The sequence below is a fragment of the Amblyomma mixtum genome, chromosome 5, assembly GCF_055824585.1.
Source record: "Amblyomma mixtum isolate Tamu chromosome 5, ASM5582458v1, whole genome shotgun sequence".
In the NCBI taxonomy this organism is placed as follows: domain Eukaryota; kingdom Metazoa; phylum Arthropoda; class Arachnida; order Ixodida; family Ixodidae; genus Amblyomma; species Amblyomma mixtum.
In genome coordinates, this window is record NC_143016.1 from 89746289 (window position 1) to 89771429 (window position 25141).

A 25141-nucleotide genomic window follows, 5' to 3' on the forward strand; every position below is an offset into this window, starting at 1 on the left:
CATTACATGCCTTGCCCAAGCACATTTCTTCCTCTTGATTTCGACTAGGATGTCATTCATCCACGTTTGTTCCCTCACCCACTCTGCCCGCTTCCGGTCTCTCAACGTTACACCTATCATTTTTCTTTCCATAGCTTGCAGTGTTGCCCTTAACGTAGGCTTAACCGGTTTTCATTAGCCTCCACGCTTCTGCCCCATAGGTGAGTACTGGTAAGGTACAGCTGTTGTATACTTTTCTCTTCAGGAATATTGGTAAACTGCCATTCATGATCTGAGAGAACCAGCCATGTGCACTCCACCCAATTCTTTCTAGTTATTTCCCTCTCATGATCCGGGACAGCGGCCACTACCTACCCTAAGCAGATGTATTTCCTTGCCACTTCCAGCACCTTGCTACCAATTGTGAACTGATTTTCCCTTTGAGACTGTTGAACATTACTTTGGTTTTCTGCATGTTAATTTTAAGACATACCGTTCTGCTCTGCCTGTCTAACTCGTTGATCATGCTTTGCAGCTCATCACCTGAGTGACTTCGCAATGCAATGTCATCAGCGAATTGCAGATTACTTACGTATTCTTCATTAGCTCTTATCTCCAACTGTTCCCAATTCTGACCTCGGAATACCTCCTGTAAACAGGTGGTGAATAGCATTGGCGAGATCGTGTCTCCCTGCCTGACGCCTTTCCTTATTGGAGACTTTATGAAGGAATATGGTAGCTGTGCAGTTGCTATAGGTATCTTCCAGTGTTTTCACATATGGCTCTTCTACACCCTGATTCCGCAATGCCTGCGTGACTGCTGAGGTTTCCACTGAGTGAAATGCTTTCTCGTAATCAATGAACGATGTATATATATATATAGGTTCGGTTATATTCTGCGCATTTCTCTATCACTTGATTGATGGTAAGGTCTATTAATTGTTGAGGAATCTTTACGAAAGCCTGCTTGATCATGTCCTTGAATGAAGTCTAAGGGTTTTGAAAGGTCGAGACAATAAGTTACTGCACGGTTACCAGTGCGTGCAGGACGAGGGGCGGAATTCAAAATGCGAAAAGTATAATTAAACCTTGCTAGAGGACAGCATCTCGTTCACGGGACAATGGCGTGTTGTATGTTCTGGAGCGAACTACGGTTCTCGAAGCACAACTTGAGTTGAAGCCTTCTCTCACAAAACTTAGCACAAGGTTTTAAGAGCCACGGTTAATCGTACCACACGTGTTCGCGCATTTGAGCCACCTACGATAACATGCGCGTTCGCAGACTGACGCTCGAAAACATTAACGCGCCACATGTTCAAATGCCACGGGGTAAGGTGGATGCACCTGTTAACGATCACATACAAGTTAGGACGTTCGGTATCGCGCAATATGGCAAGCGCCGCTTGTAACGGTACTCCATGGTCACCTTGACAACCCGCGTTGCCCACGAGGTGACAATCGTCTGCTGTAATCAAAACCGTAACTGTAATGATCAAAATATATAAATATAGTCAGAAGTTCAGAGTAGTTATCACGCTCATAAACGAATCAAAATTTAGTTACTAATAAAAGTGTCTTTAGTGGCAAAATAGCTAGCGTTATTTATATTTAGAACGGCCAGTTTGGTCGTGGTGAGTTCTAGCGCGATTATTGCGCAGCGAGAGCCTCAGCCCACGCATAAAAGCAACTGCGAGAAACGGGAAATGAAAATCGCAACCTTTGCGCCGGTTTCATTGCAATTAAACCAACGATTTGATTCCAGACACGTATTTGCTGTTGTTGTTCACTCCAGATGACTCATAGGAGGGGTGGAGGTGGGTCTATCTCGTGACGTCACAGCCTAAAGCAGCGTCCGTGCAGCGTCCGCCGATTTTTTTTGTGCGTCTTTTTAATCCCTTTGGATTGTGCGTGTGTGTGTGCGTGCGTGTGTGTGTGGCGGTCGCGATGGTGGTAAAATGTTGTGGGAGATGCTAGCAGCGACGAGTGGACCTGGATCTGAAAAGGCGTGGATGCGCTAGAATGAAGGTGGGTTGCATCGCTAGGTGCGAACCGAAGGACACTCAGGATCGACGCAGATAGTCCTCGGTACTCGGAAAGACATCGGCACCTCCGATCGCGGAGACAGCACTTCGCGAGGCGGGTTCTCGCCGCCTCACCCCCGTGTAGTGCGCTTTGCCATCCTAAGGAGCGCGGCTTTTGCGCTAGACTCGTTAGCTGGAGCCGGATTATCCGCGAGGAACCGTTTTCGTGGCCTGCATCGAAATAAAGCTGCCGGTATCCTGAGCAAAACGCCAGCGTCAGTGTACCGCGATGCCTACGGTCCATGTGCACTCAGCTCTGCTGCTGCTGTTACGATGATTGACATGCGAAGCTAGCTGAGCGAGCTCGCGGTCCCCCACGAAGAGCCTGTGCGCCGTGCCGTCGGTTTGCGACTGAGCTGATTTCGCACGCTCGAGACACACTCGATTCTTCCTAAAATCATTGCGCGTTTTCCCGGGGCTATGCGCGTGCAGCGGGGAAACCGTAAACCGCGGTTGCGCGTGTCGTCGTCTCCCGTATCCCCGCGGTGCCGTTATTCTAGCGGCGGCGATGTGCCTCAACAGGCGCCGTATCACCTAACCCTTATCGTGTGAATTCCTGACGCTCGAATTGCTGCCGCCCCTACGGAGGTGAGGCGATCCTCGGAGGTGCGCCTAGCCTGAAGTCTCCGAGTCAATTTTTCGTGAGGTAAGCGCGCGCGCGCCGGCGTGTCGGCCTTCGCGGGTGCGAGCTCGTGGCTGAAACCCCGGAGCTGGCAAAGCCGCCGCTGCAGGCGTCTGTAGTGTAAACAATTCATCTGAGCTGATCGTGCGGAGTGCTGTTTGCGGGCGAGCTGTTGTTTATTATTTTGGTTACGTGAGCTGACCCGTTTCCCGAGGAGGGCCGCTCATTTTTCATTCTACGTTGCCTGACACCGATCTGACAGCTTCCTTCGCCACCGGCTGTTCTGAGCCAGAGCGGAAAAAAGTCACTGGTCGTCTTTGAGCCGTATTGCAAAATGGCAGGCGCACATCGCTTGAAGAAGTAGTTTGTTCATTATCGGTTTAGTGTTGTCGGAGAAATGCTGATATGCAGGCATCTCAGCTACAGTGATACATGTGCAGTGCTTCACACTGGGCTTCTCTTTCACTCTGCCGGGTCCGGTGAGCGCGGTTATGACGCCGAGGAACTTTCACCTATGCTTTCACTTTTGAATGGAAGCCGCGCATTTTTTTTTTTTTAGTTCACAAATATTCGCACGCATTGCATGTTATCTAGCGCTACGTGATGACGTATATGTCATATGCTGCTGGAACCTAAGGCTTATGCCCTCTCACCGTTAATAAATCCCATTACGCATGCTTGTGCCTACGCTGTTCAACTTTGGACGCAGATGCATTTGTTTAACATGTGTTTGTTCTGAAATCTGCAAAGAGGCTTTCGGTCATAATATGCATCATAACTGCAAGCCACAATTGCTCACGTGACAATGTTCACCACATTGAATAGTTTTTTTGTTAGTGCACTAATCTTTCACGGATTGCCGTAGCCTTGTAATGACAAAGCATGAGCTCTTCCATGGGGCTGAACCTGTGTTGAACCTGAGTTTGTTCTGTGAATTTTTAGCTGTGGCATTGAATGAGACTTATATAGTTAATGTGTGTGGTACTCCTCTGTTTTTTTTTTTCGATGAGTGAATTGTGAATTTTGGGGCTTAACATACCGAAGCGACATGGGGGCTATGAGGGACACCGCGGTGGAGGGCTCTGAAGTAGTTTAGACAGCCTGCAGTTTTTTTAAAATGCGCTGACGTCACACAACACACAGGTGTTTTGGTATTTTCATCTCCATCAAAATATGGCTGCTGTGGTCAGGACTAAACTCAGCAGCCAGAGGCCAAAGCCACTAAGCTACAATGCTTCCAGACTAAGCCCGATAGCTCTGACATGCTTTGCTTTTTAGAAGACACCTGCCAGCATCGCAGCTCATTAAAATAAGCTTTAAAAAAACGTTCTCAGTCATAATAGAATTGTCTATGTTGAATGCACCTCTTGTTTGTGGTAAATTGGCAAACTTCCGGCTGAACTATTAGAAGGAAAATGCACTTTTCAGTGTGGCAGCTGTGTTTTGGCTTTTGAACAGAACAGTTTTTTTTTCTTATTGCTTGCACATGCGCTTCTATTCACTATGCACAGCTGGAAGGGAAAAAGAAAAGAGTGCTGTGCAAAAGCTTTCTTGGTCACAGCAGTTACACATTTATGGAGACAGGGATTGAAATGCTTCGCATGCTCTCCAGAAAGAAACTGAAGTGCCCCTCCACTTGCAAAAAATTTGTGGCAGTTGCGACAAAGTCATGCGAGTTAGTCGTGGCCATATTGTGAGCTGAGATGTCTTCACGCTTTGGGGCAATCACATGAGAGCGAGGGGCGAGAGGAGCACCACTGTACAAGCCATAAATAACACACAGCCACGCCTTTGTGCACAGTCTAGCAGGATGTCGCTGATAACTTGACTTGCTGACAAGAATACTGTGGTGACATCACTTTTGGATCTCTAGGTGTTTCAGAAGGCAGTGGAAATCGGGCCAGTTTTTCTTTTTGAACCCTTGCTGGAATTGCAAAGGCCTGTTTCTTTTCACAATGATTGATTTTTCTTTTCTGAGGAGCAGCAGCTCGCATGTTTTATTTTCATATACATTTATTTAAATGAACATTGACCTTGGAAAGGTGCTGAAAGGAGCTCAGGAACAGTGTTCATCTCCGTAAGACCTTTTGTGTGCTGTCTGCAGCTCTGATGGACACGTATCATGAGGCATCTGATTCACAGGTTCCGCCATTTCATGTGCCAGCTGTGCTACTCTCTCCAGATTTATTTGGGCATTAGCGTTGCGGAAACAGGATTCTTCCTCAGGCAGTTAGTGTTTTTTGAAATGAAGGTGACTGGTGTTAAAAAAATGCTAGGTTGTACGTTCCTTCTGAAAGCATTTCAGAGGCTATTGTGAGTCACAAGTAGTGAAGAGTGTGTGTTATCACTTATCGCTGATAAAAGCTGGGCAAGGTGCCTCCACTGCTTCATATCTTTGTCACTCTGCATATACGATGTCTTGGCTGATGTTGATTCCACCCTCTTGTGCAAAGAATACGGCTAAATCGCTGACTACGGCCACCTTACTTGATTTTATTGTGGATCTGAAGCTCTTGCTGTATTAATGTTGGTGTACTGAGCTAGAGATAGTCATTTGCTGTATGAAACATCAGCTGTTACCTTGAAAAACTTTCTGAACTGTTCTTGAAAGTCACTTGAGTTGTGTTTTGACATTATCAACCTCATCGTCAGTGTCGCAGGCAGCTACACAGCTTACAATACGTTTATGATCTGTGGAAAGTAAGCAGTGCTGTTGGTTTGCTTAGCCATGTATGCCAGAAAATGCTGCATTCGACAAATAAGTTAGTCAAGGAAATCCTGCACCTTGTTACGCCAGCATGAAAATGCAGAATGTGTCACCAGTAGAGCTATATCATATTGTTCCGGATATCCGAGAGGTTATCCCAGTTGAATTAGTATTTATACTGCTAGCAGGTTTTGCTTGCACATTTTGCTGCAGGATGAGATTTAGAAAGTGAGAGGTGATAAAACAGAAACTTGGCATGTTCTGTTTTAAAACTTTGCTAGAAATTCCTTTTTGAGGTCCGTCCATTCTCATCGCTTCAGCTTCGAGTTAGATTGCCAACCAGTATTTTGATGTCAGCTGTGTGGAGTTCTTTAAGCCAGCTTTTGTGGGTTTTCCCATACCTGCTATGAGTAACCAGCAGGCTTTACTTTAATATATATTATATGGATGTATGCAACTTTGTTGGCTGATGCCATGTGGTAATGAAAGCAGTGCGTGCAAGTTTTTGCGAGTTCTTTTTATTTAACAGGCAGCAGCCATAGATTATGCTAAAGCAGCAGCACTTACTGTAGTGTTTGGCGAAACATTATCACTTCTGCCAAAGGTGCAGGTGTCACAGAGGGAAAGGGCCATTCTACGCTTTAGATTATATATTGGGGATTCCTTAAACTTGCAGTTCTTACTCAGTGGTGCTTTTAGGCACAAAAAAAATACATGAAGAATAAACCCCGATTTCTTTTCCTTAAAGTTTCTGTGAAAATTTGATTTATTTTTTGTTCAGTTGATGTTGTCTATAATTATATCATTAAGTTTTAGGGTTTTGTGATTATTCATATCTTCTAAACATCAAATGAACTGATAAAATACTGTTCTCATGATCGGTCATGAGTTAATTTATTCTGTGGGCACTCAAATCATAGAGTAACAATGTAATTGACATCAGCCTAATGTCTGTTTGATATACAGGGTAAATGCACTTATTTGATATACAGGGTAAATGCACTTGTTTGTTACAGGGTAACTGCACTTGTTTTTTAAGCCTGTTTTGTTATTGTGTGCAGATTTTGAAGGTTTTGAGTGCCCGTCATGGAGTGAGCTCAGTGTGTGTATACATCTTCTGCTGTGTCTAAAGTATTGTTTCTGCATTACCTGTTTGACTTTATTCTTTCCGGGCTACCATGCGCTGTATCATTTTGGCAGATCTATTCTTTTTTAGGGCTACTTGAGATGTGTTATGAACAGATGCCAGACAATTCAGTGAACATTGTGCTGACACATGGTTTGTATGCCTTCATATGACAGTAATCTACTGGGAGCTGTTTGCCTCAGCCGGAACACTGTTCTCATTCCCTTAAGGAACGGTTGGTGGCCTGACCCTGCGTCCCTCTTGGGGCCAGTAGCAGTGGTGGAACATGGCTGACAACATGGATGACAAGCCGCCCGCACCCCCTGTTCGGCTCACCAGTGCTAGGTGAGGCTGCATTAGGCTTCTTTGAGGATCAAGCCCTTTTTAGCTCTAGCAGCAGTGTCATGACGTTTGATTCTAATCAGTGAATTAAACCATGCATTTTTTTTTGGCACTGGTAGGAAGCACAGCACTAAAGTAATATTGTTTTCTTAACCCCCCACTGTAGCAATATAGGGTAGCCATTCCAGGCACATCTGCTTTCCTGTGAAAGTTATAAGCAGAGGAGACTAAAGTTACTTTTGAGGCGATGGCTGCCTTTCACTTGCAAGGCTCCTTCTCACTGCTAAGTACCGCTGGTGCATTGCGTACAATCTTGTGCACCATGCTTTCAAAGCTGACGTCGGAACAACCAGATTTCTTTCATGCCAGTGCCACACATGCCAGTAGAAAATGCCAAAGCTGTGCTGCTAGCACGCTTTGGTCGCGGCTTCTATAACTGCACACAAACAAGGTCACTGATGGCTCTGTGGGAAGGGAAAGTTCGGGGAGCTCAAGGTTTAGGTACATGTCTCCACAACCTTTGTAATGGCCAGTGCGTCAGCTGGGGCAAAGCACGTGTGAAAATTTGCACATTGAGGATTATGATTTCATTTGAAATGGTGCTAGGGCAGCTTGGTGAAAGAGCACCTTGGCTAAAAAATTTTCCTATCACATATTGACGAAATATCTAGCATGAAGTGGAGCTAACTGCTCAGTAGATTTGTGGAGCTCACTGGTTCAGGTTTGTCTTACACACACCTATTATTTGTTTTTATGTTTTAACCTAGCCACGTGTTGTGTGTATGTTGTCTGCGGTATATTTTAGTTTGCTGCTGTGGAGGTGAAGGGGTGGGCTGTGAAAGCTTTGTGTGCAAGCGCATGCATGTTCTGCACTGTAGCACGGTGCGGGGCGCAAGTGTAACACCGGTGCGGGACTCGTCCTCGGTGCCCGTGGACATGCGGCCGCTGCCCAAGGAGCCCGAGCTGGAGAAGAAGGGCAAGCTCAAGCCCTCCAAAGGTACTCATCACACCCTCTTCATTTGTCTGTCTGACTGGGAGGGGTGCTATGTGTTGACAGTTGTACTATTGTGCTCAGTATGAGTTGCAATGCGTCTGGAGTGAACCAGCTGAGGATTCCGCTTTATTGTAAAATATTTAGCCCCGATACGGAGCTCTTAGATTCCACAAATATTGCGTACACATTCTTCCTTGCATCAATGGCTAAGTGCACAAATTTCAAGCAACACGGGTCTGGCACTGCTTTGAGAACTGACCTCCTGTCACAGCTCATACTGAGTGTGATAGTACATGAATGAAAATGACCAGCATGCGTATTCTCTGGCGATGCTGGTGTTTGTCTGGCAGGAAAAGACATATATTGGCGCGAAAGTTGGATTTCAAAATTCTGTCACCATTTGATCCAAGACTCGTGATGTCCAAAACAAAAAGAACCCCATGATAGCCATTTTGAAGTGGTGTAGCCTATAGTAGGATGCAACTTAAAAAAAAAACAGTGCTGACACTGGGCCGCGGTCCGCATCGTCCTGTATTACTCCGCTGGCCAATCGCAACGGTAAGCGAAAATAGATTTTTAATGTTCGACTATATCAAGCAGTCCACGTATCAAAATTCTAGAGCTCATAATTTTTTTTCTTGTGATAAGCTTCTTGTTTACGTAACAAGAAACGTTTAAGCAGCGGACTACTTTTTCGTCGTGGAGGAATTCTGTGCGCGGAGGCTGAATGTGGGCGAAGCTTCACTGCAGACTTAAGTTGTATCTGACTATAGCAATGGTGGAATTGCTGCTCCATTTGCGCCAAACTGTGCCAAATGGGCAATTCTACCTCATGCTGCCTCCAAGTCCTATTTTCGCTCACGTTTGCGCCACATCTACCGCAAAAGGCCACTAAGGAGTTCCGGCGAGTTCAAAACCGAAACCAAAAGTTGAGCTTTGACCCACGTGACCCGCCCGCGTTTGGCGGGCATGGCGGGTCGCGTCGGACCTGCGTCAGCGCGCTGCTTTCAGCGTACTCCCAGCCTGGACGAATCCTTCCTTGCTGCAATGTTTTGGTTGAAGCTCAGAGGTAAAAAACACGTGACCTAATATACCGGAGGAACTTTCTGTGGCAGTGCATTGGAAGCTGTTAGCGCAAGCTCTGGGCTTTCGGCTCCGCGTTGGCCCGCGCGGTCGTATGATGCCGGTTCTTTCAAAAGTGCTGGTGGCGTTCACTGTTGACTTTCGCGACAGTGCCGCAGAAAGTAGAGGTCGGCGGATACGCGAAATAGAATCGAAGTTTGTGAAGAGTGTTTTTTTATTTGATATTGACGGCGCTTTTGCCGTTCGAAGTATTGGAACGAATATTCGAAAATCGCGGATTTCCCTTCTGTCCTAAACTCCCGGGTTGACCTCGCGGTGTGTCCGAACGGCGCACATTAGTTTCTTACGCTGAACTGTCACATAAATGGACTTTCGCCTTTCGTGTTCTTAGGGCCATTGTTGGCACGCTTCAAAAGCGCGCTCGCGGATCGGAAAAACCACGTGGTGTGTCATCGCGCCAGACTGCGAGACAGTCGACGTTCTGGCTGTGAGCGCTTCGGCGAAGAAACTAAACGGGCGTCTATCGTTTTCGACTGCTTAGTTGACGCGGCGCATACTGACACGGGATTTGCGGAAGGTAGAGGGGCGAGCGAAAGGGGAAGGGGGGGGGGGGGGGGGGGGGTAAGCGTGCGCTCCTGCAGTCGCGGCGTTCTCTTTCAACCCGCACGGTTTTAGTTTTTTAGCCGTTTGGGACAGCAACAATCGGGTGACGTAAACGAAAGTATCAAATCCTGCTCGCGCAGCTGCGCTTCGTGCAGCGCGGCTTAGTTTCGTTTTCGCGCCATCGGTCGACCGCGGCCACCCCACTGTAGCTATGGATCCGCATCAACAGCCGCAATGAATATCACGTTGCCAATCTGGATACAGAGCGTCGTTTGGGAGTTTTCCTGAAAGTTTCTCGGACTCTAGCTTGCTAGTGCTGTTATGAAAGCTCACTTCAAACTCGCATGGGACTGTTCTCGTGAACAGTTTAAAGGAGCTATAAAGTTTTGTGTGCAGAATTAAATTCCAACGCTAAGGTCTCAGATCAGTCAACCGTTTTTCAGGTGCTGATAAGAAAACGTCACTGCACGATTACGAGTTTGTTACCTGAACGGTTCAGTGTTAGCTGGCTCGTGCTCGCAAAGATGTAAGACATGTTAGACTTGATATATTAGAATGAATGCTTGAACCACTCGGCCATCATCAGCTTAACTGATGATGATGAATGCTTTTAAGCATTAGAACCCCATGTCTGGTATGCCATCTGTAACCATTATTTACATGTCCAACCACCATGCAATGTTTAAAAGCATTCACTGTCAGTATTGAGTTGTACATAGTATAGTTTAAACCATTACAAGCTCAAGAGGCATGTGCGGCTGCTAAAATGTTGCTTCCGGCTTGGGTGTGGGTGCAGGTGCCAAGAAGGAGCGCAAGGAGCTTGAGAAGCCCATCATCTCGCCGCCAACCAACTTTGAGCACACGGTGCACGTGGGCTTCGACGCCGTGACGGGCGAGTTCACAGGCATGCCGGATTCGTGGGCGCGGCTGCTCCAGAACTCCAACATAACCAAGCTGGAGCAGAAGAAAAACCCCCAGGCTGTGCTGGACGTGCTCAACTGGTACGATGCCTCCACCAAGGACAAAGGAGCCTCCAAGTACATGACCATGAACCGGACACTTGGTGAGTCTCAGCGGGCAGTCTTACTCAGCAGAAGCACTCTCTCGGCTCCGTGACAGTGGAGATTTGTGGTCGCCCTCTTGTTGTTGTTGTTGTAGCCTACGACAGAATGGCACATACCCACTCTGGGGGATCGGCCAAGAATCGGGTGGTAAAGGTTGGTATTCACCTGTACGTAGTAAAGGCAAAAGGAAAGCACACGGGAGAGGAACACCGGGGCCCTCTTGAGGCCGAACTGCTGCTTAGTCTTCCTTTTTTTTTCTTCTTAGTTTATTAGTACTCTTGGAGGTTACCCTATTAGGCACTGCCTGGCATGAGCGTGATTATAGAAAAGGCGATAAAATGCCATTTTCACTCAGCACTTTCAGAATTCTGTTGGCTTTTTCCATAAAGGCGCTAACATTTATTTATTTGTTTCGTTCAGGTACTCTCAGTGCCCAGGGAGCATTTTTGGGGGGGGTAGTAGTGCATTAAACAGAAAAACTGTCAAATAAATGATGGAAGAATGAAAACATAAGGAAGAGAAAAGTGAACTAAATGCAAAAGTAAAGGCTTAATGATATTGCAAATTAAAACGAAACAGAAAAAAGAAGAGGATAATGAACAATAGCATCTTCGTGTAGCTGTCTCTGAATGTGAAATTGTGAAACAAAGACGTCAGCATCACTAAAGGGGACTGGTTTCACATCTGCCAAACTAGACTGATAAACATTATCTGGTGTGACAGTCAGTTGCTCTCCCATTGACTTGGCAGTGAAGGATGGAGCAATCAATGTGCCAGCTGTGCTCTTGTATTTTGTTCTGCTTCCTGAAATTGAGCTGCCTTGGAGAATCTAAATTTGAGTAGGTGAAAGCTAAGTTGCTTAGCCTTCATTTTAATTCTGAATGTACACCGGCCAAGCTGGCTCTGTACAGCATAGGACTTGAGCCAGTGGTTTAACGCTGGATTTGGTCGTATCCCTGACATATGATCAGTTTAATGCTCATCAAGGGCGATCATCAGTGGTATTGGAGGGCCGTGCACATGACCAGCTGTTTCACATCTTTGCAGTCTCTCTAAAACATGCATGTTATTTGACAGATATGAAGATACTTCAAGGAAAGCAACGAATAGATCAATAACCATATTTAGAAAATAAGTATTCTGTCTAACTTAGCTGTGTGGAAAGTACTGTTCTAAAATTTGTTTGGCATCAGCTACAGGCCAGCTGATGGTAGGCGATGCTGCATGCCTCATTTCAGAGCCATACCTTTTTTTGCAAGCATAGCTGCCACAAATTAATAAAAACGAAAGATGTCTCTGTCTACAGCTGTTGCTATTGCGACATTGGTGCGGGGTTGCTCTTTTCGTTTATTGCAGCTTTTCTCATTCATCATAGCGGCTGGAAAGGATAAAAAAGAAATGTACAATATATGAAAAAAGAAGAACATCATGCCACACAAATGGAAGAGCATTGTTTACATCTTACAGGCTGTGGAGCTGGCATTTTGTTTTGAACAAAATAAGTGTGAGTGAGTAAACATCTACAGCAATAGGTCTTGTGGTACACAAACTGTTTACTTTTATTGTAGCATTGTTTTTTTTAATGCTCTTTTAATCAGTGTACATCTATTGTGGCTATTCATGAACACCATCGAACAAAGTTAAGTGCTGGACTGTGAACATTCATAAAGCTGGTGGCCACTGTAGTTGGTGGTCAGTGGTCACAAGCTCATTGGGATTGGTTGTGTGCCAGAGGCTTGGCATTGTGTTGTCATTTTGGGGGATGGGATTGCAAGGTTCATTCTGCTAGTGCCATTGGTTCCGTGAGTTTTTATTACTTATGTGGCTTTGTTTCCAATGTTTGCCTGCCCTCTCACTGTGTCATGCTCTTCTCTTTCTAATGTGTTCCCACTCCACACCTTTTGTTTCTTCACCTCCTCACTTTCCACCTGCTTTACACTGGAACTCACCAGCTGAGCTTGTAGAGCTGTGGCAGATCTCACGTACGTAACACTCTGGCATTGTCTCTTCCAACCCTGCTTCTTGTTTACACTCCTACAACTGCATTTCATGGGGTTTCCTTTTTCCTTTTTTCCATTCCCACAATTCTCTCTCTCTCATCTATCTTGTGTTGTTTTAGTTTTATGACTATGTAGATTTGGGTGCCATTTTTCTTTTCTTTGTGCTGCAGCATGCTTTTGTGCCTTCTGTTCTCTTTCCTCGGAATGCTTGTCCATTATTTTACCCTTTTTTTATCCTTCGAAGTTTCAGCTACTGCAGTTGGTATGCTATGTCTGCAAATTGTCTTTCAGCAGAAGTGATGTCTTCAGATAGCAGCTGTAGCAGGTCCATCACCCTTGACTGGTGTAGGGATAACCGTGCAGCTACTGCTGCCCCTTACCTTAGATAGGGATGAGGGTGATAGCAACTGTGCATTTCATTTTTTTTGACCGAGCTTTGTTTACACACACCATTATCATTCGATTTAAGAGGAGTATCCCAAGAACAAGCCTGGGTCTATAGAACTCTTTGAGTTACGCACTATTATCATTTAGCGTAAGAGAAGGAGAAGGAGCAAGCAGTGAGCTTGAGACCGAAGAAACGTAAACTCACTGCTATGGGGCCTTGATCGTGCCAGTGAGGTAGTGAGGTCATGTGAAGCACACGCTCGCTGCTCTTTGTCTCCTACTTGCAGATCCCTCTCCCCGCCCAAGTTACTTGGGAGACAAGTATGCTGTCGCGACGACGGTGATTGGATCATCCACCTCGGTGAGTCAGGCCCATGGTTATGACCCTACCTGTGTGTTGTTCAATGCAGATGGCTTGTGTGTGCCTGTTGAGTCTGGCGGTCAGTTAGGGCACACACCAAGACATTTACCTCCTGCAACCCTTTACTCTTGGCATCACAGGAGGACAGCATATCTGAGCCAGAAAATGCACCCAAGTTCTTGTCGCCCCACGAGCCCCGAAAGAATGTCCCCGAGAAGATCATCTATAAGGTTAGTGCTTGTGCTCACATGGCGCCTGCTCTTTTCTTTTTTTGTTATGTGGTACTGCAGGTTTGTTTTAATTATTAAATGTGAATGCCGATCACAGAAGTGGAATCCTTAGAACTCTGATGAAGGATTCTTGGTAGTTCTGGCATTATTTTGGCCCTTGCCTTTCAGAAAATTAGTGCATTTCACATACCCTACGCTCCGCAACTTTTTCTGGCCATTGAGCAGAAGCTAGAAAGCGAAACACACCCTGCCCCCTCTCTTGTTACACAGTGTAATATTGTTCCCGCTTGCAGCTTTTAGTTTTCTCTTAAAACTTAGTATATCATCAATAGTCATTACTTAAGGAGTATCTTTAGCACAGCTGCCAGCTTTCAATCTTGAAAGTAAAATATAAAGCAGTTTTCATAATTACAACAAATTTGCTAGGCACATCTTGCTACAAGGAGCTTCAACAAATGGCACCAGCAGCTCGAGTAACAGCATGAAGTTACCGCAGGGAGGGGTACATGCCAGGTAGTGAGGCGCACGGTTTGGCGGAATAACACATTTGACGGATGCCCCACTCCTGTAGCCTTCCTTTCATTTACAAGAAAAGCTATTGTTGAGTATACAGATACTGCATGCATGGCTGTCGTATTCCCTGTCTCCAGCATACTGCATTGCTCATTACTATAGCTGGCAAATTTAGATGCATAGGTATGCATGTTAGGTGCACTGATAGAGTGCGAGTGCACCTCTCATTCAGAAATTTTGTGTTAGCATTTGCTGTTGGTATGCAGTTTGGGGGCAGCACTGACTTGGTGCTTCAGATTGCTAGCTCTAATGGGAATCTGTTGTGAAGGCTTAACTGCAGCGTAGAGCTTGGTCTCTTTGCAGTCTCAGCAGGAGCCGTCTTCTCCCGAGGAAGATGATGACGAGCCAGGCCCGCCACCCCCCATTGCCACCCGGCCAGACAAGACCAAGTCTATTGTGAGACACTGTCTTCTACCTCTGCTGTACTGTTTCACATGCTCATTCCTCCCAATTCGAGGCTGCATGAGACTGCGTGTACTAGGTAGACCGAGTGGTCTGAGCTTGGCTTCTGAAAATGTTGCCTTTCGTCATTGTGTTGCCACCTCTCGAGCTTCCATAAAAGCCATGATCGTTCATCGTATAGACTGTGGCACAGAGGGCATCGTGGACTATCACTTAATAACAGGTACTGCGACACTGCAAGCGCAAATCTATGTGGGAAACATCGTCGCACTGCCTACATAAAAATTAAATGCGAATGCATTTTCTATATTATCACTCAGTTCATGATGTGCCATTGTCACTGCTATCTATTGTGCTCCAGGCACACCTTTTCATGCCCAAGCTTGAATTGTGTTAGGTTCCTACTCGGGTGGATGCAGAAGTGTGAAAGAGCATGTTATAGGAAACAGGAATTTCATTTCATATGCTGGTAGTACTACATGCTATTGGCATCAAATGGAATGCAGATTAAGGAATCGTATTTGGGAAAAATGAGTAGATTCAGGTAAGAACAGCAAATGAAGAGTTGTCAGTTTTAGATGATTGACAGCCATCAAGCTGAGTGATTTGCTAGAACCTGGCTGGCCCCACACGATGTGGCTGGTGGACACTGGTCTTGCTTGTAATGGTTATCGTAGCACAGTGCCAACACATTATATTTCAGTAAAGCTTCTTTTGCATGAAAGCAGTTTGTTTGTATAAATACCAATAATTCATAGGTTTTCTGTGGCCCGTAATTTAAAAACGTAAATTATTCCAAATAATTTGAGCAGCCAGTATGCCTCCGGCCAGAAAATCTGTTGACTTTAGTAGCGGCCTCGAGACTCCTGATGCATGCAACACTCTGCTGTTTCTAGGTTGCCCTGAATGCCAGAGTGGCATTAAGTTTGCATGCTGACAGCTTAAAGTGATGTTTCGACACCTAGTTTGACCCACATAGCTTGTGGTTTCTATCCTTCAGGTTTTGTAAATTTTCTTTCTTTTAGTTCCTCCCCTCCTCTTTTTGTCCTCTGCAAACTGCAGCATTAGCACTGGTGTGCATTTTTCCTACAGCTACAGCTCCTATTGGCACTTGCCGTGAGATACGGGGCAGTGTCGTAGAAAAATTCACGTCACCTTGCTGCAGAGATCATTGCTAGTAGAGACTTACGTCATTGTCATATGATAATTATAAACCTTGAGGAATAATTCCTAGCATATAGTAGTTCGAGGTACAATCGCGCTTAGCATTACTTGCGACATACCAGCGGTGGCCTTATTCTAGTTTGTACTTGACAGCTAATAAATACCTCGTGATGACATCGTACGTGTTGGCACACTGCAGGGATGCTGAGTGCATAACGTTTCTGCAGAGCTTTGAATTGCACTACTTCATAAAGTGAACTCCGACCACCTGATGTTTGTTGCAGGTTGTACTGAGCATGACAGTACCTTGTACATCATTGTGTTGTAGATTTTGCAAATGCCCAGTGATTTCTGTTATGTGTTGTAGTTTATGCAAATGCCCAGTGATTTCTGTTTCAGTTTGGTTCAGAACAAAACGTCTGGTAATGTTCAGGGTTTGGCAATGGAAAACGCGAAAGTGCAATGCTTTTGTACTGCTCTTATAAAAGCAAGTCTAAAGCGGTTACCGTCTTTGCCGAAAGTAACCAGGCAATGGGGTTTGTTTATTAGCTGCGTAGCAGTGCACTTCTGACACCCTTAATTCTTTCCCTACCGCGCCCATTGAGCATCGTTAGCCCGCTAAAGTTCATTCATATCCCGATTTCAGAACCTTCTGCATTGCTAATGACCACGCTGCAGATGTAGTTTGTAGACCAGGAACCAAAGTTTTGTTTCCGATGTAGTTTTCTTTTGTCACGCGAGGGGGCACTTTCTAACGCGCTGCGAAGAAATGAAGATGCGGACTTGCGCTCATTGCCCGCCATGTTGCCCGCAGATGACGTCTTCGCCGCTCGACTTCGGAGCCTTCCGCGTTGCTTACAGGCACGATGCGCATCTGGCTTGTAGCCGTAGAACTGAAGTTTTGTTTCCGATGTAGTTTTTTTTGCCCCTACAAAACGGCATTTTTTAAACGCACTCCGAAGATTCCGTACCATCAAAGTCGCTTGGCAGCCTCCACATGCGCACCACGCGCTCTAAGACATAGCAAATCTCAGGACTCCATTTGGTCTGCGAGTGATTGAATTGACGTCCTGTGCAACAACGAGCCTGAAAATGTTGCATGGTGCTGAAGATGATTCAGTTTTCACATCGGTGATGATGGAAACCAGCCTGAAACACAGGCGGCTGCGCTCCGATGCACAACTATAGGGTTTCCAGTTATTGTTTTGTAGCAACAATACTATTCAAGATAGAAATGATTTTTTTTTTTGCAGAGAGTGGCCAATAGAGTAGCAAACATTTTGCATATTTCAAAAGATTTTTAACATTTTTTTTCTTTTTAAAAATACAAGCGCGTTTTTGCAAGTTTTGTTGAATTTTTTTTTGAAATCTCGTTTTTAGCAAATACTAAAATTTTTTGTTGCAACATGCAATTTATTGTTTAAACGTATATTAATAGAAAGCACCTTTATTCAGCTCTGTTTCTGGGTATTGCAATCAATATTGAATGCAATAGTTTTTACAGAAAAAAAAATGTACTGAACCTTCAGAAAATGGTCCTTTTCCCCATGGTACGGAAAGAGTTAAGCTGCAAATCTGTGCAAGGTCTGGAAAACCCTTGTCTTCACCTTATAAAGGGGTGCCGTATGGGCTCCTCTATTCGGCTGACAAGCAAATCCTGTTGCGTGGTTACTTTTGGCATAGATGGTACATGTTCAAGCAGTTGTGCAGCCAGCGTTCTTGAAAATGCATTAACCGGAGTTGCATGTTCTTGATTGAACTTTTCAATGCACCACACACTGTCACTCAGATGCCGGTGCATCAGGAGAAAAACTTTGCCGATAAGCAGCAGTGAATTTACCAGTCATTGAATAGTGATAGATACGCACGAGTATGCAAGGCCGGTTGTTCACTGCCAGTGTCTCAGCGGTTGTAGCTTTCACCTGCTGAGAGATAAGTTCAGAGGCTTGATACCAGGTGTTGCAGTTGCGTTTATATTCAGGTGGCTTTGTTTCTCCAGTGGTTGTTCACTCAGTGAGAATTATGCTGCATTGTGGTGCGCAGTACACAAAGCCCATCGAGGAGGAGAACAAGAATGGGGCGGCCCTGGGCTATGACGCGCGCGACATTGCCAACAACAACAGCACGGCTGCTGCGCCGGGTGCGGTGACACGGCCCCGCAAGAAGAAGATGACCGACGAGGAGATCATGGAGAAGCTGCGCAGCATCGTGTCCGTAGGCGACCCCAACCGCAAGTACACCAAAATGGAGAAGATCGGGCAGGGCGCCTCAGGCACGGTGAGCATCCGTCCGTTGCATGCTGAAAGGGTCGCAACCCCGAATTGTTGGGCTTGGAACTGCATGTTTCACCTTATAACTCCTTGTTCCAAGCCATTTCTCTTCAAGATATAGGTTCGTTCGATTCGTCAGACATTTTAAAAATACTTTTAAAAATTTCTCGTAAATAGCTGCCTTCGCTGTTTAATGATGAAATGATTACCGTCGTCAATAACCAATACTGGCCGAACCTTGTGTCGTCTGCTGCTTGTTCTTCTTCTTCTTCTGATTTCTTCTTTCTTTTTTGAGAGGTGAAAAAGTTGTTTTTGAGCAAGTTCTTACGTTTTGTACGTTTAAAGAGAGGATGTAGTGTTACTTTTGCGGTACCTTATGAGGAGCAGTTGTGCAGTGAGTGATGTAAAAGTGATGTGAAAGGCTACGAAGAAGGTTTGAAGTGAAATGGGAGGGGTGTACTCTGTCTCTCTGCAGGTGTTCACGGCAATCGAAACGTCGACGGGTACGGAGGTGGCCATCAAGCAGATGAACCTGGCACAGCAGCCCAAGAAGGAGCTCATCATCAATGAGATCCTGGTGATGCGCGAGAACAAGCACCCAAACGTGGTCAACTACCTGGACAGCTACTTGGTGGGCGACGGCGAGCTCTGGGTCGTCATGGAGTACCTGGCGGGCGGCTCGCTGACGGATGTCGTCACCGAGACGTGCATGGACGAGGGGCAGATTGCTGCGGTCTGCCGCGAGGTCCTGCAGGCACTGGAGTTCCTGCACCGCAACCACGTCATCCACCGCGACATCAAGAGTGACAACATCTTGCTCGGCATGGATGGCAGCGTCAAGCTCAGTGCGTGTCCCCAATTTGCTCCCCCTTTTTTATTGCTCAAATTGCACCCTTTTACTGTCATGCTGACTGGAAAGACTTGAAAAGACAGCAGTCTTCCTGTACTGGTGACTTTTTTCTTTCTGTGCTATTCGTATTTCTTTTTTGTATGCTTGGTTGGTCAGCTAGCAGCTTATGGCTTGCTTCATCCTTGAACTCTGCATTCTATGAAATGGTGCCAAAAGTCTGAGGGGTGAGAGCTGTTGCAGACCAGCAGGCTTCTGTTCTGAAGCCATTGCGTGCCTATCTTGAAAATCTTGGTCTGCCCAGGGTTACTTTTTATAGCTTTGGCTGATGTGAGCCACACGTGACTCATATTGGGTCATCCAATGCCAAACACACCATACTTTATGCTTGGCCTTCCCCAATTTCTGACGAAAAATTTATGACTCTTTATTGCACTGCGCAAAGTAATTTCCATCGAGATTTCTGCGAAAAATAATTTTCTGGTCGTGTGACACCCCTTTGTGTTTTCCAGAACAGTGCAAAACTAGATCTCGTTAAAAAATTTACATAAGGTTAGTTAATTTACATAAGGTTAGCTCATTTTCTATGTATTTTTCCTGAATAGTTTAGGAGCATTGTACTTCAGTATCAGCCACGAAACTCTGTTTATGTATTTTCATGTCTTTGCTTGATCCTAAAAAGGACCACAATTTTGCAGAAAATGTACATGACATTCATAAGCAATATAAAACGCTTCATTGGCTGTCTGGGATGTGTACGATTTGGTAAAAATGTAATTCAAGTAGAACAGAATAAATGAATGAAAACGAATTCTGGATATGCAAAAAAGTGTGATTTGCCTCACGTTCAGCCTTAAATTACATACAGAGGTGGTCCAAGTAAAATACAAAATGTGGCTTATTCATCATCATCATCAGCTTGACTACGCTCACTGCAGGGCAAAGGCCTGTCCCATGTCTCTCCAATTAACCCTGTCCTTTGTCAGCTGTCACATAGCCAATGTGATTGTAGTTAGTGATGCTTATCGGGGTAATTTTCGTTTTGGGCGAGCAAAAATTTTTGAAGTTTAATGTCATCACCGCGGGTAATTGCAGTCCCATAGTGTCGCTGCATTGCATGGCACGCTCTGACCACTTTTAAAGAGGCATATGCTGTCTGTTATACAGGGTGTTTCACCTAAGACTTTCTGCAATTTTTAAATATAAGCTATTTGAATTAGATGCGCGCTTTTTCTGGCATAGCATCGTCAGTGGTGTAGTACATCATAATGCAGCTAAGACGTGCTAACTAGCAGGCTTGTTAACCAATATTTAATAGTAAACTTTTAAACTATTACCGTTAGGCTCCTTAATTAATGAGAGCCATGTAGCCCACCGTAAGTAATGTCCATATCCGTTTTTAGAATTTCGAGAACGCGATTATCCTCGGCGCTGTGGCCCAACAAATTTTGGCTATCTCGACGAGTTAGGTTCACTGGAGAGGTTGCTTTGCCTGCAAGCTTCTCAAACCGCATGTATTTTGGCGCGATGTAGGCGAAATTTGTTGGGCCACAGCGCCGAGGGTAACCGCGTTTTCGAAATTCTAAAAACTGATATGGGTATTACTTACGGTGGGCTACATGCCTATCAATAATTAAGGAGCCCAACGGTAATAGTTTAAAAGTTAACTATTAAATATTGGTTAACAAGCCTGCTAGTTAGCACGTCTTAGCTGCATTATGATGTAGTACACCACTGACAATGCTATGACAGAAAAAGCGCGCATCTAATTCAAATAGCTTATTTTTAAAAATTGCAGAAAGTCTTAGGTGAAACACCCTGTATGCTGTGCTTTTCAAGTGGATGCTGAGAGCTGCAGAAACAAGGTACTTCCTCCAGCCACAGGTGTCATGACTGATTGTCATGACGTCACGGTTAATCCCCTAGCCTATGCCAGCCTCTTGTGATGTCATGCTACCAGGTACAAGGGGATTAGTACTAATCACAACATAATGGCAATTGATCATGCCGTTGCCTGGAGGGCCTGAGAAGCAGTTTCTGTTTTGCTCTTGACTTATATCCAGCTATGGATGCACTTTGCCTGCTTGCCCAAATGTGGGGCTGTTAAAGAAGTTTGGACCCTTTTTAAGTGCTTTCGAGTTTGCACTAGTAGCTGCAAGGCCGCCTTGGTGACAGACATAGGTAATGGATTTCTGTGGTCTCACTTGCATAATAGCTTCTGCCCATGCCCTCTTTCATGTATATTATCTCAGGTATCATCCTTTACCAGGTCAATGAATATATTTAGGCCATTTTCGGTTAGGGCATGTTGGTGCTTTCCACATAGTTTTTCCATGGTCTCCTGAGGTAGTACTTCTTAACGAGGTTTTGCTGTATTAGGAAGCTCATAGTGCCATGCCAGTCATCAATTCCCATGTTTTGAAGCAGAAGCTATGCTCCTAGGAGAGACGAAGTGCTTCTAATGATGAAAACGTCCACTTGAAGACACTGCTAGCTGTAATCATCCTTTTTTTATGTGTGTGCTTATGTTGTTCACGGCTATCTAACCGCTTCTTCCCCTGTGCTGTGCAGCGGATTTTGGGTTCTGCGCCCAGATCTCTCCCGAGCAGAGTAAGCGCACCACCATGGTGGGCACACCGTACTGGATGGCACCTGAGGTGGTGACGCGGAAGCAGTATGGCCCCAAGGTGGACGTCTGGTCCCTGGGCGTGATGGCCATTGAGATGGTCGAGGGCGAGCCCCCCTACCTCAATGAGAACCCCCTGCGTGCCCTCTACCTCATTGCCACCAACGGCAAACCTGAGATCAAGGAACGCGACAAGCTCAGCGCTGTCTTCCAAGACATGCTTGACCGGTGCCTCGAGGTCGACGTGGACCGCCGCTACTCCGCCTCTGAGCTGCTCAAGGTGAGAGGGAGCTGCTTGTGCCTTTATGTGATTCAGTTTGGCTGTTCTTTTTCTGTCCAAAGAAAAATTGTGAGTGGTCTCTAGCTGACAACCAAATCAGGAGAGAAACTGTAAACTCTGTTGCCCTATTAAGTGTTGTTGTTTGGTAGCAGTTATCGTCTCATGGACATAGGTGCAGGGAGAGTCCTTCAGTGGCTAAAATAGTGGTCCAATTCAAGGCATTCCATCCTGAGGGGACATAATTGACAGCTGCCTGGGGCAAATGACTGCACAACTTGAGAAAAGCCAGGCGTTGTGTGCAGCCAGTGCATGCATTCTAGGTCGAATGATTTGTCTGCATTTTTTATGGTGACGGCTTAATGGCACCTCTCAGTTAGTATAAGGTGAAAGTACTGGCTCATAAGTTTAACTCCTCTTCTAGGTTGTGGACTTGCTTGCGCTGTAATCCCTCAATGCTGTTTTGCTTGTGTGTGTTCCTCTCTACATTGCTTAACCTGAAGTGATTAGTTCTTGTCTGATAGACTAGGCCTGAAACTTTGTAGGCTGTCTGCCGTTCCCTGACGTGCTACTACTGTGCACATTGTTTAGGGTTTCCTCTTCATCATCTAACCAGCGTTCTCTAATTATCAGTTTTTATATTTCTTACTAATTTCGCATCCCTGTCCCTAGATATCTAGGCTGCTCAAACTTGCAAATGTACATACATGAGGTACGATTTTTAAAAAATGGTAGTTTGCATTTACGGCTGCACTTTCCCATTACAGCAGCACTGAAAACGTGATTTTAGCACTAGGCAATCCTCACTTCATTCTCTTTTTTAACCTCACTCTCTCTTTCTCCCCACTCCAGCATCCATTTCTGAAGCTGGCACGACCGCTCACCAGTCTACACCCACTCATCGTCGCCGCTAAGGAAGCAGCCAAGAGCCACTGAGGAACTGGTACTCTAGAAGAGGCAGGCCCACCGCCCCCTTCCACCACGCTGCTTCGGTCTACGTGGCTAACGGATTCGTGGTCCTCTATTTCAAGAAGGGGGCCGATTCTAATTATGTCCTCAGAAAGGGGGGGGGGGGGGGGGGGAATTGGGTCTGGCTCCGTCACTGTAAGGAGCACAGCCTCGAGAGCTGCAGGAAGGGGCTCCGAAAATGGGCCTATCGCAATGGCTCTGGTAAGCTGGCCCCGACTCGTTGGATTGGTGGCTGGCCTATCTGGTCGGTGCTGCATTCACTCTCAGGTGGCTTTTCACCAGTAGTGGCCTGGCTGGTAGCTGCCGCACACTACTAGCCCTGCAAGCTTCGCCACTGGGTGTGGCAACACTATGATTTGCTTTCCACGTCAATATTGGGATGGCTTTCTGTGACCCGCTGTTGCTGCCTTGGACACTCACGTGCAAAACGGCGTCTACGCACTGCACGACTTGCAGATGCCTTCTTCGGTTTCCTGTGAAAAGCTGTGTGAATCACTCTACGCACTGGATGGTGAGATGCACGCATGCTGCTGGGCGTAGCATTTTTCTGGCCCTCGGCTGCCTCGCGTGAAACATTGCTGGGCTGTCAGCATGCAGAAGCTCCGGACATGACTGGAGACCTTGACACCGTCACCGGAAGTAGCAGAGTGACCATCAACCACTCAGCAGGTACCTCGTTCACAACGTGCTGCAAGAAAGATCTCATCAAGGCAAGAGACGAATCAGGCAAGGGCCCATGGCAAGTGCTGTAGGTCTCACACTCGGAACGCTCGTGGCGTGTCGGCCACACTGCTGGGCTTAGTGTCTCTAGGGAAGAAAAACCAATTGTCAGCCTACTCTGCATTTAGGAACGCGCTGGTTATAGGAACCATGCACTGCTGGGGCATCAGGATGGTTTCCGAGGATGTAACTTATTGTTGGGTATTTGGGGTAGATTTTTTGTTGCAACAAGGTGAGACAAGACTGCATACAACAAAGCAGTACGGGGTAAAATTATGGGCCAGTAAGCTGCTGCGTTTGTCCAGTAATGGTTCCCACCATACTCTTAAAAAGTGACCTACAGAGTGTTGAAGGTGCTTCTTGATGCATGTCACTGACTTTCACAAACGGCCCGTTCTCAGTGCACTGTGGCTCTGTTGTAGGAAGCCCTCCCATAAATGATGAGGCACTTACAACACAGCTATTGCTCCTGCTTTTGGGAAACTTGAGCATGTAATAACTCCAACCAGGACAGAAACCTGGATGTAGCAAAGAGATGTCGCCGATTCGCTTTAATGTTAATTTTTTACGAGCAAGTTGCACTGCATAGTCCTGCGTCAGCTTTATTATGCTTGTTTTGGATTTTTTGAAAGCTCTTCTCTCTTGTAACGGCACAAATATTTATATAAATTGCTAGAAGAGAGCTTCCACCATGAGTGCTTGCAAGAAGGTGCCCATAAACTTACGAGCAGTAGCATATCAGTAATAGCAGGAACGTGCAGGACAGGCTAACCAAAACTTAAGTTAACCTCTGAGAGTTATGCTAGTGACGTGCATGTGGGAAGACGTCTTGCACTCAGTGTTTTGCTTTTCCATTGTGGCAAATGCAGCGTGCTGCTGCTTATTGCAATGTACAGCCACTTCGCTCAGTACCAGAACAGGGTTTATAGCTGAGCATTCAACCTTGGTTGAGAGTAGCTGTGGTGAGTGGTCAGAGCAGCTATGACATTGATGTGACATTGACGCAATGACATTGATGCTGCTGTATTAGATGCTGCTGTGCAGATTGGCAATGGGTTAAAATTCAAGCCATGAAGGCATGAAAGTGTGGCATCAGTGGCATGTGTTATCAAGCTTTGAATGAAAAATGTGCAAGTCATATCTTTGCTGACTTCACGAAACAGACAAAGAAAGGTCCTTCTCCTTGCTATACAAAACTGGCTCTCTGGCGAGTTTTATGGCTAAGCCCCAGAACTGTGATTGTCGTCATGTGACTGTGCTTTCTTCATTTACAATATTTTTGAGTAAGCACAGAGACACTGTGTGTGCTGATGATTAGGACGTGTGACTTTTGACAGGCATCAATGATTGCGGCTGCTGTTCCAGTATAGGCTGCATTTTGTGATGTGTGAATGCGTGAGGCTTCTGCGGTTGGTGCAGTTGGCATTGTCACGACTGCTTCCGTGTGCACTTGGTTGCGCCTCTTGATTGCACCTGAGAGTAGCAGCAGCAGCAGCATCAGCTGTGCTTTTATCTTGGTCTATTTCAGTGTCAGCTAGAGAGTTAGTATTGTGTGCAAGTGTGAACAGTCAGCATTGCACACATTACATGATCCTCTTTCATGGCTTATGTGCATTTTTGCTGTACTCAAAGCAGCACTGTGAGGATTCGGCTGGAGATTTGGTGGTTTGTGTCGAATTGAGTGCTGGGTTGGTTGGCCAGTCTATCATCATTG

The 25141-nt window shown here is 45.8% G+C and overlaps 1 protein-coding gene across 3 annotated transcripts; it reads left to right on the forward strand.

The window, feature by feature from the left end:
* The first annotated feature begins 1811 nt into the window (after window positions 1–1811).
* Pak (serine/threonine-protein kinase PAK 3-like protein) lies at window positions 1812–24772 on the forward strand. Of its 3 annotated transcripts, none has more exons than XM_089545531.1 (11): window positions 1812–2004; window positions 6692–6860; window positions 7736–7854; window positions 10334–10600; window positions 13276–13349; window positions 13490–13579; window positions 14456–14548; window positions 17762–17995; window positions 18464–18833; window positions 21407–21741; window positions 22591–24772. In XM_089545531.1, exons 2-11 carry the CDS (start codon window positions 6802–6804, stop codon window positions 22672–22674), a joined length of 1725 nt encoding a protein of 574 aa, XP_089401657.1. In that variant the 5' UTR covers window positions 1812–2004; window positions 6692–6801; the 3' UTR covers window positions 22675–24772. The 3 variants fall into 3 exon arrangements, with proteins under 3 accessions (XP_089401657.1, XP_089401656.1, XP_089401658.1); XM_089545530.1 differs by having other exon boundaries at window positions 1813–2004; window positions 6746–6860; XM_089545532.1 differs by lacking the exon at window positions 1812–2004 and adding an exon at window positions 2076–2706 and having other exon boundaries at window positions 6746–6860.
* Window positions 24773–25141: the final 369 nt, after the last annotated feature.